Here is a 15,857-nt window from a genome sequence, read left to right as displayed (position 1 = left end):
CAAGTTAATGAGGTGAGGAAGAGTTGTGATAGCCCAGTGGAACTGACCTCTGCCTCCGATTCCGCAGGGTGTGGGTTCGAATCCGGTCCGGGGCATGCACCTCCCAACTTTTCAGTTGTGTGCATTTTAAGAAATTAAATATCAAGTGTCTCAAACGGTGAAGGAAAACATCGTGAGGAAACCTTACACCATACCAGAGAATTTTCTTAATTCTCTGCGTGTGTGAAGTCTGCCAATCCGCATTGGGCCATCGTGGTGGACTATTGGCCTAACCACTCTCATTCTGGAAGGAAACTCGAGCTGGGTTGATGACAACGACGACCAATGAGGATGACTAACTTTGTACCTAAATAATGTAATACTTTTTGTTTCAAACATCATTTGTTCATAAAAAAATATATGGGATGGTTTTCAAAATGCTTTAACAGAATCCTAACCCTTAGCAAACCTCCGGGACCGGCCAGCAAAACGGGTGCGGCACCTCTGAAGAGCGGTGCTAATCAGGGCAAGGCATCTGGTTCTTCCTCATCTGGGAAAGGAGGCCAATCGCAGGGAAAGGGCAGCGGAGCTGGGAAGGCTGGCTCACAGAGTCATCAGGTACATCTTGTTCTTATAATATTAGTATCTCTTTTAAGGGGGGTAATTGCATAAATTTTTATGATAAACTGCCACGTGAAACCACGGGCATGTCACTCAATAAGTTTAAAAGGTTTTATTAAACGCAAGGTTATAGGAATGTTGTGTTAAAGTGTCAATGATTTTCAACCTGTCAATCTGTCGTGAGACATATTATACAGAATGTCCCGTAATTAATTTGACGGCCTCCGTGGCGCAGTGGTATGCGCGGTGCATTTACAAAACGGAGATCCTGGGTTCGATCCCCGGCTGGGCAGATTGAGATTTTCTTAATTGATCCAGGTGTGGCTGGTGGGAGGCTTCCGTGGCTAGTTACCACCCTACCGGCAAAGACGTACCGCCGAGCGATTTAGCGTTCCGGTAGGATGCCGTGTAGACACCGAAAGGGGTGTGAATTTTCATCCTCCTCCTAACAAGTTAGCCCGCTTCCATCTTAGACTGCATGATCTCTTACCATCAGGTGAGATTGTAGTCAAGGGCGAACTTGTAAAGAATTAAAAAAAAAATAATGGAAAATACGCAAACGCTTAATTATCTAAAACTAATTTGAATAGTTTTCCGAAAATTCCTAGGGTGGAACTAACTATAAATTTTTTAAATATTTCATTCTTGAATCAGTTTTTTCAAGTTTAGTTTTGGTGGTGTATCTACCATTTGCGTATTATTCATTAATTACGGGACACCCTGGATATTGGTACATTTATTAAACAATAATACTTCCTTCGTTCCTTCGTTCTTCTATATACATAAAAATGAATTTCTGTTCGTTGGTCTTGCTGAAACTCGAAAACGGCTGAACTAATTGATCTTATCTTGGTCTTGAAATGTTCGTGGAGGTATAGGGAAGCCTTAAAAGCCTTTGAGTACAATTACAATAATTGCCTGGAAAACCATAAAAAAGACCCTTTTCTATTTCCCATACAAACGTTTAAGAGTCAAGAGGTAGCCAACCCCTACCCCGTGACTCTTAAAGTAGGGGTAGAGTTGTGTAGAGCAGGGATAGGGAAGAAATGCACATAAGTCAAAGTAAAGCTTGACTGGGTACGCTAGTTTCATATACACTTCTTCAATGGGGATGATGACTAGGTTTGAATATATTGATTTTTTTGATACATTCGGGTAATGTTAACTAGTATATACATAAAAAACAAAGATTGTCTGGATATTTGCAAAATGAATAAGAATATAAAATTTCAAAATCTATTAAAAATCTTTTATCGTAATTAGCTGAAAATTCATACAGTTTTAGCTTCCTTAAATTAAATGTGACATTTTTCTACAGTGTGTTTTAAAAATACCGTCCGATCCAAAATGTGCGTGTAAGCATTATAATATTATAAACAGAAAAAATATTCAATAATTAAGCATTTTTATCGTGATAATAAAGTTTCTAATTTTAAACATAAATTGTCCCAAAACTTGGAAAATTTAAAAAGTGAACACTGTACTATCAATTATGGTACGTAATCTAGATTATTACCTCCTACCTACACACCTGTGGCACAAAAGTCGGCAAAATAGAAAGCCTTTTGACAATGCCGCGCCGCATATCGTAAAGGGTAGGTAGTAGGTACCATCGTTTTCGGCGTCCTCTGTCTTTGAAACACCGCGCCGCCGCCGACACGTGCAATGTCTGTAATGTTGTGTTTAGTTTGCTTGCGCCACTCGCCCAAAATGCAGACTTAAATTAGTAGTAGTCGATCTATTTGCGATAGAGCTATTACTGTGTTCCAGAGTAAAAGGGATAGTTTCTGGTGTAATGTATGTTCAAGGAGTGGAAAATGTGGAAAATGATCCACTAACCATTAATTCATCTGCCATCGTCCATCTGCGTAAATTAACTTTTCGTGTTTACACACATCACAACACGCCAGTTATGCAAGCACGCATGTATGCTTGTACATAGCACAAGATGATAAAGCACCTTGACAAACCCATCACCTTGTTGTGTGTACTTGTGTGTTTACTTGCCCATTCAATACCGCTTTGAATAGAAACGTGTAAACGCAGCACAAAACATAGATGGCGGCGTTTTTATTTTGTAGTAATGCCTACTAATAATTAACCTATCTCAACTTTTGTGTTGCCATGTAAGTTTTTATAATTTTGTATTTTTTTATGTTAATTTCGTGCAGGGAAAAAAATGTATTTCTTTAAAAATAAGGACTGCATAAAAATAATGTATACACGATACCTAAGTACACCCTTAAGGGCCGGACGGTATTTCCTATAACACACTGTATATGTGAACTATAAACATAAACGCACAAACAGTGGCGGTCTTAGGGGGTGGCGAACGGGGCAATCGCCCGGGGCCTCGCTCTTGCAAGGGCCTCGCGCCTAGGCCTAAAAACTAAATTTTCTTATTTATTAACTTTTGATTTTAATGCTTATTAAGGTAAATTAAAATATAGTTAGTTCACTAACTAATTCAAAACATACTAGAAAAATTCATTATTTAGTGCTAAAACATCGCGCCACAAAACACTTGAAGATCTGTTTTAGTTTTGTTTTATATTCGCATAGCACTCGGGTCAGGAGTGCTATTCTGTAATGATCTTTTGTTTAATGCGCAAGTGCGAGTTGTGAATTCACCTCTATCTCCTCTGTCTAATAAACAATTCATGGCAAATCACGTGACTGAAATTTATGAAAAATAAAATAATAATAAATATTACTCAATTAAGTATAATAATTGATGACACGACATACCTATCTCGTGTTGAGCAACTTTCAATTATTATTATGAGATTTCTTAATACAACCGAAATTGAAGAACATTTTATTGGTTTCTTAGCCGTCGAAAAAACCACAGCTGAGAGTTTGATGAATTATATTATAATCACAGAATTAGAACAGTTAGGTATATCATTGCAAAACTGCAGAGGTCATGGATTAATGGTGCCAATATGCGGGGTGAAAAAAGTGGTGCCTAAAAACGTTTTAAGGAAATAAATCCACTTGCTTTTTTTAACTTGTGAGACTCACAGCTGGAATCTCATCATAGGAGATGCAGCATCGTTTTGTGTCCTAGCAAATCTTTTTTGGTTTGCTACGAAGGTTATACATAGACGACGTAAAAAAAAGCATCTTGATTATGAAGGAGAAGATGAAGCTCATGAGTTGAATGCAGAAGAGATTTTCAAAATAACCTATTTTTTACGGACTTCAAAAAAGGAGGAGGTTTTTCAATTCGATCGTATATATTTTTTCTTTGTTTTTTTTTTATGTGTGTTCGCGCATAACTTCGTCATTTATAGACCGATTTGGGTAATTCTTTTTTGGTTGGAAAGGAGATGTTCCGAGGGTGGTACCATGATAAGGAAACCAGGATGTGATGATGAAATCCTGGAGAAATCGAGAGAAACTATTGAAAATTGTAGGGGCGGGTATTATAGTTTCCTTTTTTTTCATAAATTATTTTAATGTACTACAACTTGCTGAAGATTTGGAGTCGATCTGATGATGGAACCGAATCACTGACAAGGGAACACGTCAACGGTTTACAGCAATAACCTTGTGATTGGGCTTGATAAATTTGTATTGATGAGAACCTTCCACCTAATTGTGTTGTGACTGTTATTAAGGATTTAATGATGAAGACAAAGGACAGTTAAGGGAACTCCTCAACGGCTTACAATAGCTACCTTGTGATTGGGCTTGACTAATTTGTATTGATGAGAACTTTCCACCTACATAGGTTGTGACTGTTATTAAGGGTCTGATGATGAAAACTGAGGACAGTTAAGGAAACTCCTCAACGGCTTTGGCTGGTCCTTTTATCCAAGTAAATATAACACGCGACCAAAAAACGCGCCAAGTAATATAATACGCGAACAAAAACGCGCGGCCTTCAGCCGGGGTGTTGATATATAGAGCCTCTGACCGTGGCTTCGGCTAGTCATTTACCCAAGTAAATATATTGTGAGAACAAAAAACGCGCGGCCTTCGGCCGGCGATCTTATATAGAGCCTCTGACCGTGGCTTCAGCTGGTTATTTTAGCCAAGTAAATATAATACGAAAACAAAAAACGCGCGCTTTACTATACATCGGCCTTCGGCCGTGGATCTGGGATAAAGCCTTGTCTTCAGCTGGTCATTTTGTCCAAGTAAATATAATGCGCAAAAAAAAACGCGCTTTGTCATGCACCGGCCTTCGGCCGGGGATTCATATATAGTGCCTCTGACCGTGGCTTCGGCTGGTCATATACCCAAGTAAATATATTGATTTTCATATTTCGTATTTCTAACAACTAAAAATGGAAAAATAAAAAATTTTGATAAAAAAAAACAACCGACTTCAAAATCACATAAATGTAAACACTAAACTAAAAGCAAAAAATAATATTGTATGTGCTACCTTCTGATCAATTTGCCGTCATACTCATAAAGATTTAGTATTTTCAGACAGTCCTTTTACGTGGTTCTTTTGGGAACAGTTTTAATTAAAACGTCACTGGCTTGGCACCGCCTTCAAATTGATCAGAAGGTAGCACATACAATATTATTTTTGCTTTTTAGTTTAGTGGATATATTTATGTAATTTTGAAGTCGGTTGTTTTTTTTTTTATTAAATTTTTTTATGTAAAATGTTTTAAAACTGAAATTTTACATATTTTTTACAACTTATGCATTTCTCGTAAAACATGACAAATGCCTAAACCTACATACGAGTACTTTTTATGGAAGACAAAGGGCCTCGCAAAAACCTGCCGCCCGGAGCCTCGCAATGATTAAGACCGCCACTGCGCACAAATAACATAGATATTACATATATTTTGTTTGAACGCCAATACAAATCTAACGATCATTATGACCTACGACGTCATTAAAACACACAATTTTGTGTGGGGCGTTTATCAGGGATCCGCGGCAGTGCCGCACATATGACCCTTTAAATCCCTGTAGCTCCGAAAGTAATGATCGCAGATATCCTGTTACTTTTACAAAATTGCTTTACTATACTCATAATTTATATACAATTCAATTATTTCATTTAAATAGCATACTCCTAATTTATATACAATTTAATTCCATTTTCCCTACCACCTACAACATGGGTATATTCAAGTCAAGAGTGAATAGGCATCTTCTAGGCAAGCGCGTTCCACCATAGGCTGCATCATCGCTTACTATCAAGCATGATTGCTGCCAAGCGCTAGCCTATATAATTTAAAAATAAAAAAATATTTAATTTAAATAGCATACTCCTAATTTATATGCAATTTAAAAAAAACTGTCATCATCCCTATTATAACTAGACAAGTGTTATAGTTTGTTTTATTTCCCACAGGGTAAATCGGGATCTGCGAAAGGGGCTTCAAGCTCACATGCAGGTAAGCAAGATACGAAGAGCCCCATCCCGAGCTTGAAGCAAAGCCATGGGAAGGACAATGATGACGAAGAGCATAAGGCCGAGTCGACTGCCCCGAAAGTGCCGCCACTGAAAATCGTCATACCAGGCGGAGCGAGTGGTTCTGGTAGCAGAAATGATCAAGAGGGAGAAGGTTTGTAATTTTTAGTATTCATTAAAATTTAACATGCTTTATGTTAGTAATTAGTGTGCTAATATCATGTCATATATGAGCCATAATAGCCCAGTCAATATGACCCCTGCCTCAGATTCTGGAGGGTGTGGATTCGAATCCGGTTCAGGGCATGCACCTCTAACTTTTCAGTTATGTGCATTTAAAGAAATTAAATATTACGTGTATCAAATGGTGAAGACATAGTGAGGAAACGTGCATACCAGAGAATTTTCTTAATTCTCTGCGTGTGTGAAGTCTGCCAATCCGCATTGGGCCTGAGTGGTGGACTATTGGCCTAACCCCTTTCATCCTGAGAGGAAACTCGAGCTCAGCAGTGATCCAAATATGGGTGGATAATGAACTTAGTATTGCAGGTGCTACCCTAAAAATGTTGATAAAGTGGTCAATTAAGTAAGTTAATTTTTATTGATCATCACCAACAAATGCCAGACTTTTATATCCTCATCATCATTAACAACCCATATTCGGCTCACTGTTGAGCACGAGTCTTTCGGTATGAGAGGAGTAAGACTAATAGTCCACCAGGCAGACTTCACACGTGGACAATTTAGAAAATTCTCGAGTGTGCAGGTTTCCTCACGATGTTTTCCTTCACCGTTTGAGACACGTGATATTTAATTTCTTAAAATGCACACAACTGAAAAGTTGAGCATGCCCGGACCGGATTTGAACCCACACCTTTCGGAATCGTATCCACTAGGCTGTCGCGGCACAATGTCGACGGCCTCCGTGGCGCAGTGTTATGCGCATTGGATTTATAAGACGGAGGTCCTGGGTTAGATCTCCGGCTGGGCAGATTGAGATTTTCTTAATTTGCCCAGGTCTGGCTGGTGGGAGGCTTCGGCCGTGGCTAGTTACCACCCGACCGGCAAAGACGTACCGCCAAGCGATTTAGCGTTCCGGTACGATGCCGTGTAGAAACCGAAAGGGGTGTGGATTTTCATCCTCCTCCTAACAAGTTAGCCCGCTTCCATCTTAGACTGCATCATCACTTACCATCAGGTGAGATTGTAGTCAAGGGCTGACTTGTAAAGAATAAAAAAAAAAAAATTAGTATAAATTTAAATATTTAATAATGACAACAAAATTAAATAGATCAAAACACTGTATTTATTATTTTTCTATCAGCTGCAATGAGTGAAAACTAACATTATGACGTCACACGAGCTCAGGTTTGTTCGGGAGTTGTCGGCGTGTCTTCGGTACTGGATTCAAAAATGAATTATTGCGAAAAAAAAAATAGTTTTGTTATAAAACTAATATATAATCTTTCCATTTATCACAAAAAAAATTTTTTTTTCAAAAACCCAATTGTAATGTAATGTGAATACTCAAAGATGCCATGCCCCACAGGCGGCTCGGGGCAAAGAGGCAGCGGCAAGGGTCGCAGTGGCTCGTCGACTTTGCCCTACGTGATACCGTGCACCAGCACTGACACCGGCCAGACCTCCGACAGCTCGGACAATTGCGACGACAAGAGGACCACCGAAACTGGCAAGGTGAGTAATAATAATTTTAGTTATTGTTACTTTTCTTTTCAATAGGTGTATAATAACATAAAATTGAAAATTTTGAAAAACTCCCCAAGGTAGAAAAACTCACCAAAAAAATCTTTCTATTAACATAAATTAGAGCCGAATCATAAAATTGAAAATATTGAAAAACTCCCCAAGGTGGAAAAACTCACCGGAAATTCTTTCTATTATATATGAGCCTATATATTTCTATTATTATGAGCTATTATGTGAGCCGAATCACAGAAAATTGTTAATATTTTTGAATATAAACAATCGAATTTCCATTTCCCAATTTTCTCGTAAAACAAAGCTAAGAACATTCGATTAAGTCAACACTATTTTCTTTCAGTGCGCTTTCATTTGAGACCCCATTCAAGTATATTTGCAGACATTCAGTTATTTTTCCCATAACTTTTAAATTCAACCGATTTTCATCAAACATTTTTAAGAACACTCGCATATAAATTACCTTTATTACAAAACAAACTAAATTGAAATCTCTTCATCTGTTCGAGAGCTATGGTGCCACAGACAGACAGACACATTATACTTATAACACTCCTCGTTTTTGCATCATTTTGTTAAAAAACAAACAATGATGCGATTTAATGTAGGCTATGCAATGCAATACTAGCAGATCTAAGATTTATTCAATTGAATAACTTCACCCCATTGGCTAGTACAGTTACGCAAGCAACCAATAAGACGGCGACAAACAAGCTTTCACCATCATTAACAGGGAATGGGTGTCCACTGCTGGACATAGGCCTCTTGCATGGACTTCCAATAAAAACGGTCTCGAGCTTCCAGCATCCAGTTTCAGATTGAGGTCCTTGGTCCATCTACTAGTGGGTCAACAAACCATGACAGAAGCTCACAAAAGCTTGTTTATAAATAGGCTTGTTAACACTTTAAATCGTCACAAATAGTTCATTATCGTTCTACTAGACTGAAGAATATTTCTTTTTCATAGTTTTTTGAGACGTCATTACGTGAAAATTTTAGTTTTTAAACATGTTTTTGACAATACGAGCCATAACGCCTGTCGGCCATGACAGTCAATATTTCAACTGTTTCGTGACGTCACTAATGAATTCCATACATGGAGCGTTTGACAAAAATATTAGTTAACAATTTAGTTCGACGTTCAGTACATCAAGTGTGTTAGTGACGTCACAAAATGGACGACAGCGTTTTTGACGTTCGGAAAATTTGAAAAAATACGTGTTATTTAATTTTTTTATGAAATCCTTAACTTTTATTAATTGATATCGATATATTTCGGACCCTTATTCCAAGTACTACACGAAATTAATATTGTTTATATTAAATTTGATATGAGTCAACTACCCTATTAAGATATAAAAGTTGTTATCTAAAATTTAAATATGGCAGTAGGTACTTTAATTTTTTATTCAGCTTTTATTGAGACAAAAAAACGTGTGTACATTTTTACAAGTCGTAAAATGATATAGTTCATTCTGATGTTGAGGTTTCTCTGCGATGGACAATGAAAATTCATTTCACCTAAAATTAGAAGATGAAATTTTAGATTATATAGAAATTTTAGATGAAATACAAACAATTAGGCAAGTAGGCAGTGTAATAGATTTTGAAGAAAAAAGTTGGAATGTGCACACTTTAAATATTTTTTTAAAATTCATCACCTCTCATACATTTTTACCAGAAACTTTGTAACTACAATGAGTAGACACAAGTTCTATACCAATTTACAAACCTGAGGTTCTCTGCGATGGACAATGAAAATTCATTTCACCTAAAATTAGAAGATGAAATTTTAGATTATATAGAAATTTTAGATGAAATACAAACAATTAGGCAAGTAGGCAGTGTAATACATTTTGAAGAAAGAAGTTGGAATGTGCACACTTTAAATATTTTTTTAAAATTCATCACCTCTCATACATTTTTACCAGAAACTTTGTAACTACAAAGAGTAGACAGAAGTTCCATACCAATTTACAAACCTCGATAAGTGTACAAGTTTTTAAAATTATGTGATGGTACACTTTCCTTACATTTTTTTACAGGACTTTTTTTTAATGATAACCCAATCTTAATGGAATAAAAATATAATTAGCGTACTCAAAGCTTCATCTACAAAACAAGTATAACATTATTTATAAAAATAGTATTACATTACATTGGTAATTTAATTAGTAATGTTTAACAAAAATCAGACCTTTAAAATCTTAATTATAGTAGCTATACAGCATTGAAAAAACTGATTCAAGATGGAAAAATTTTAAAATTCGAAAAAAAAATGACTTGTTCACCCTAGGGAATTTTTCTAAACTATTCAAATTAATTTTAGATAATTAGGTGGAGTACCCATTAATTACGGGACAACCTGTATATAACTCTCATATATTATTTAATACCGTAAATTCGTCTGTGTGGAACGTATTTTATGTAATCGCCAGGATAATATGCTTTTGCAGTATAATTAAAATGTTTATATTAACCTATTAAGATTAAAATTTCCCTCAACTTGTTCTGTACCCGAGCCCTAGTTCACTCTAATTTTTGGAGTAAGTCCTGCCAGTATTTATATGATTCATATTTAATGTTAATTAGGGATACATTGACCGTTATTATCCTGATTTATAGCCGTAATAATAGGTTTCTTAGGCAAGATATGATAAGTGAGAATCGAACCCGGCCACATGCTGATGTAGATGGCAAACTACGGCCACTACACCAGTCGGTCGCCCGAACCCCCGAGCTCTATTGTCCAAAAGAAACATTAAACACTTGTCTTATAGGCAGGACAAAGAGTACTCCGCTCCCACAGAACGAATGACGGTGATAAAGATAAGGGGAGGACCTCTCCAACGGGGTCGGAGGCTCGCTCGGGATCGAATCAGGCTTTGAATTCCAAAAGTCCATCGCGCTCTGTAAGTACTATTGCCATAATCTCCGTAGAGACTAGGTGTTTCATACTTGTATCGGTGTAGATCCGTGCGTGGTAGACTAGTGCGTAACTGTACACTTCTATTGCAGAGCCATGACACGGACCACGCGCACCCTTCGACCTCCGGGACTAGTGGAAGAAACGAAGCAGGTAAACACATCATCTTTTTTTTTTTCACGAATAAATGTGACCAATATTCCTATTCCCCTCCCAACTAGTCAGGAAATACTGTATTAGGAGTGGGTACGATAGCCAACGGGGCGGGGATCGAACCCTTTACCGTTGAGCTATTGAGGCTTATAATCTCTCTTTAAATGTTTTAACATGGCATTTCTAAGGCACTATTCACAGACGAGAGAATCGCAACGAGTCCATCCTAATATCGTCTAATAATAATCTCTTTGAGTGACTACTAATTTCAGAACCCACCTTTCTAACTTTTTAGCGGGTGTGAATTAAGAAAATATAATAGACAATTTTACCTACGCAGACTTGGAAATTTAAAATTACGCGAAAGGGTCCAATAAAAAACTAACGCCACTTTCGCGTAATGCTCAAGGAATGCAGCGTCAACTAAATGTTGTTGTTGTAGTGCCCCTACAACAACATATGGTTCTATGGATGATGAGAAGGACTCATAAAGCTTATATACAATTTGCTTGTATGTGAGACTAATCGCGATTGTCTTATCTGTGGATGGTGCCTTACATGGGTTGACGTTTTATTGAATAAAATCTGCATGTTTGGTTGTTTGGTATAGTGTCTAATTTGACGTGCAGCTGCCAATCATCCTATTTCAAACGTAAAAGTTTATTTGCGTACACATCTGCATCGTAATTCAGTCTTTTCCAAAAGTGAAATGAAAAGTAAAGTTTAATTGTTTGCGGATTTTTCTATTTTTGGATGGTTGGCAGTCTTTACATGTAATATAATGTGGACTTCTGTATGCATCAAATGCATGGATTTCCCTTATTTAATGACTTGGCGGACAATACATTTAAAAGTCAATCAAATCAATTAAAAAAATGTATACATGAGTCCATTATTTACCTATTTCACTGAGTACTAATGAAAACTATATCAATTCATATGTAAAATATTTTTGCCTGTTCTTGTGTAGTGTCTATGAAGCGAAGGTGTGACGTCGCACTGAATTAAAATGGCGTAATATGTTCATTCATAGAAAGATACAACCATAATGTGTTAATGTTTAGTTGCGAGGTAAAAATAATTTCAATATAACTAAGTTTGTTTGATATTTTTATACTTAATTCACAAATAAAGGTGGGCAAAGGCATTTATTGTGATATTTAACGTAAAAACAGCATTGATATTTTTTTAGAAAAATGTTCGTCTAAAATTCCAAATAATATAAATTCAAAACATCCAAAGCCATTTTTCTAGGCATAATGATTCAAGTTTGTAAAGTCCAAGAACTTTGTGAAATAGGTCCTAAAAATTATTCCTTCTTTTTAGTAGTCATTTTGAGAATCTGTCTTAACATCGCTTTTAGTGTTTTAACATTTTTGCATGTAGTAGTTGCAGTTTCTGTATGTAACTAAATAATTCCTTTAAATTGTTAACCGTTTTTGTAACTAAATACATAGCAATAGTTATTGTCTGTCGTAATTATCAACAATTTTTACTAATAAAAGAGTTTGTTTACTAACTAAACTTTTTTATATGGTTTTGATTTATATTTATCATAGACAGTTGTGTATTCTGTGCATACTAATGTTTCTCTACAGTTCAACAACATGTACTCATCATCCAACAACATATATACATCATGTATATTGATTCAATCTGGACAGTGCAGTGACTAAACATCCAGGATATAAGCAAACATTTACTGCATTAACGGACTGTTTCAGGAATATATGGGGATTCCATTTATTTCAATATTTATAACTAGTCAATCTTAATCGATTGATTGACTAGAATTTTTTTTAAGAAATTAAATATCACGTGTCTCAAACGGTGAAGGAAAACATTGTGAGGAAACCTACATACAAGAGAATTTTCTTAATTATCTGCGTGTGTGAAGTCTGCCAATCCGCAATGGGCCAGCGTGGTGGACTAAGGCCTAACCCCTCTCATTCTGAGAGGAGACTCGAGCTCAGCAGTGAGCCTAATATGGGTTGATAACGAACTAGTCAATCTAACATGGATTTAGAAAATGGCAAAAACTATTGCAGCTATTTATGTACTATATTTTCACACAGTGTATTGTAATGTGTTATTTTAAAAAAAGTGCCAGATCCGGAATGAGATACAGAAAATACAGATAAAAATAATTATTTCATAATTTAGTCCACTATGTTAAATGTGTGTATTCAGTACCTGAAATCCTAATTAAATTAGATGAGTTTAAGAGTGACCACATTCAATGGTATGTTTTAACCTAATAGTCCCCGCCTCACTCTCTCGTCCATATATATTGTATACTAGCGGACGCCCGCGACTTCATCTGCGTGGAATTTAGTTTTTCACAAATCCCTCAGGATTTTTCCGGGATAAAAAGTAGTCTATGTGTTAATCCAGACTATAATATATCTTAATACCATATTTCAGCTAATTCGGTTCGGTTCAGTAGTTTAGGCGTGAAAGAGAAACAAACATTCATATCATTAAAATCACCAGTTTTTGCAAATCTCGGGAAACCATGGATTTTTTCGGGATAAAAAGTAGCCTATGTGTTAATCCAGAGCAAAATCTTTTTCCATTCCATTCAAATTTCAGCTAAATCGCTTCAGTAGCAGCGGCGTTATAGAGTATACAAAAATCCAAACATCCAAACATCCATACAAACTTTCGCGTTTATAATACTGGCGAACGCCCGCGACTTCGTCCGCGTGGAATTTAGTTTTTCACAAATCCCTCGGAAACCATGGATTTTTCCGGGATAAAAAGTAGCCTATGTGTTAACCCAGAGTAAAATCTTTTTCCATTCCAAATTTCAGCTAAATCACTTCAGTAGTCGCGGCGTTATAGAGTAACAAACATCCATACAAACTTTAGCGTTTATAATATTAGTAGGATTAGTAGGATGATTTACGTGCTCAAATATCATAATACTGTAGCAGGGTCATCGGCGGACCTGCACCCGCGTAAGCGCAAGCTCAAATCCTCAAAGGAAAGTCACTCGCGGGATCACAAGACCGAAACTCCCGACAGCACCACTACTCACAATGTGACACATTCCAACCCGTACCAGATGTACATACACATACGGAAACAGGTAACTTAGGCCGACCCCGTACACTCGTTTTCCGTATTCAAAATCCGTAATTCCGTATTTAAAAATCAATATAAAATACATCAACTGACGCACATGAACGGAATAAATTTCTCTTGTAAGTAACGAATGCGAGTCCTTGCGATAATATACATTCCAAATTGAGAAAAACGTAAGGTCTGCGGTAGTCTCACGGAATTTCAAATCGAAATTACGCATTAGGAAAACGAATACGGAAAACGAGTGTACGCGCCCTTAGAGTATACTCAATTATATAATTATAGACATGATCGTCTAACATTATCAAGAAATAAATTTACCATTCTATAATAATAAGAACTAGCCGATGAATATAATGGCTGGTTTATATTTCAAAACTAATTTTCAGTCCTTCGACTCTTTAGGAATGATATTTGAAGTTTTCTTGAATCTCGTTAAATTTTATAGTTATTTTCATAAAAATATAACTTGAAAAAAATAAAGGACCAATTTTTATTTACTCATCTTCTGTTTCTATATCTCTACCATCCTATTAACATTTTTGAGATAAAAAGTATTAGCAGTATTAAAAGTATGTTCTGCTGCGAAGTTCAATTCTCTCAAAAAGTTCTAATATCTGCTTCAAAATTCGACAGGCAGACATATTTTCGCATTTATAAATGTTGGTATACTAATATATGTATCTAAATGTTGAAATATACGTATTTAGATTGACCAACGGCAGAAGGCGTTGTTCCCAGTGAAGCCCAAACCGCCGAAGGATTTCAACAAGTATCTAATGAACAGGTGCACTTACACCTTGCAAAACACTGTGAATCCAGAACCACAGGTTGAAGTACCACACAACATGCCCCAACAAATGGTCAACCAATTTATGGATCATGAAAAGGATAGGTGAGTAACGTATCATCATCATCATCATCCTCCATCACCCACCATATCCACTACTATCACCACCGCCATCATCATCATCATCATCATCATCATCAGAGTCACTCAGCAGGAGCTATGCTTGTAGTTTCTGTAAGTAACATCTACTCGTACATAATATGAAACTTTCATCCATTGTACATATTATTTAAAATATCACTATACATTGACAATGAAGAATTTGTTATACAGAAATAATAGACGTAACTCTAGATAAGAAAAAGTTAAAAAGTTTAGATTTGCTAGTTACGCTGTTAAAACTTACCTAGGGCTAGGGAATTATCTCGAGACTAGAGAAAGACAAATTTTTATTAAAAAAGTATAGCTCTCTTTCGTTTCGATAGGATTTTTTTTGTTTAGTCTCGGAACTGTTGTTTGAATTTAATGTATTAGTAAAATATGTGACGTCACACTAAGGAGACTCGCAAATGTGCGGGCTGGAACAAGGAGAGGGGAGGGTTCTAAAATGGATGTTGGATGGCCCCTAATATTAAACTGCAGTACTTTTACTGCAATTTGACCAGTAACTTTTAAGACTTACTTTCTGAATTAAAAAAAAAAGTACGGTATTGTCTCTACTACTACTAAATTCCTAAAAAAAAAATGAACTTTCTATAAAAGTAGTATATTTTGTACGACAGGATGCAGTTACGTATACAACACTTGGTAGAAAAAGAGAAGTTGGTTCTGGCGGTGGAACAAGAAATATTGCGTGTGCACGGGCGCGCCGAACGCGCTGTCGCTAATCAGGTACGTCATTTCATTTGTATTTGTTCAATTGAACGCTAAATCGCTTGGCGGTACGTCTTTGCCAGTAGGGTGGTAAGTAGCCACAGCCGAAGTCTCCCATCAGCAAGACCTGGACCAAACAAAAAAACCTCAATTAACCCAGTCGGGGATCGAACCTTGTCTTCTAAATCCACCGTGCATACTACTACTACTACTAAAATATAAAACTCGTTTTATAAGGACGCCTGGTCCATAAGTGTTAAAACAGGCTGATAAAGTTATTTTATTAGAGAGTCGTCATAGCCCAATGGATATGACCTCTG

General features: G+C 36.5%; 1 protein-coding gene across 4 annotated transcripts in view; it reads left to right on the top strand.

The window, feature by feature from the left end:
• Positions 1 to 15,857, top strand: part of LOC112048587 (ankyrin repeat domain-containing protein 12) — a 31,780-nt gene that overhangs the window by 10,617 nt on the left and 5,306 nt on the right. For 2 of the 4 annotated variants that reach the window (XM_052882496.1, XM_052882498.1), the window contains 8 exons: positions 429 to 597; positions 5,930 to 6,143; positions 7,539 to 7,684; positions 10,489 to 10,620; positions 10,727 to 10,787; positions 13,721 to 13,878; positions 14,585 to 14,769; positions 15,447 to 15,555. In XM_052882496.1, the coding sequence (XP_052738456.1) occupies positions 429 to 597; positions 5,930 to 6,143; positions 7,539 to 7,684; positions 10,489 to 10,620; positions 10,727 to 10,787; positions 13,721 to 13,878; positions 14,585 to 14,769; positions 15,447 to 15,555 (1,174 nt within the window). The remainder of the gene's footprint in view (positions 1 to 428; positions 598 to 5,929; positions 6,144 to 7,538; positions 7,685 to 10,488; positions 10,621 to 10,726; positions 10,788 to 13,720; positions 13,879 to 14,584; positions 14,770 to 15,446; positions 15,556 to 15,857) is intronic. The other 2 variants (XM_024086183.2, XM_052882497.1) reach the window with 2 other exon arrangements.

The sequence above is a fragment of the Bicyclus anynana genome, chromosome 7, assembly GCF_947172395.1.
Source record: "Bicyclus anynana chromosome 7, ilBicAnyn1.1, whole genome shotgun sequence".
Classification (NCBI taxonomy): domain Eukaryota; kingdom Metazoa; phylum Arthropoda; class Insecta; order Lepidoptera; family Nymphalidae; genus Bicyclus; species Bicyclus anynana.
The sequence above is the reverse complement of the archived record's forward strand: the minus strand, read 5'-3'. Positions and strand labels throughout refer to the sequence as shown.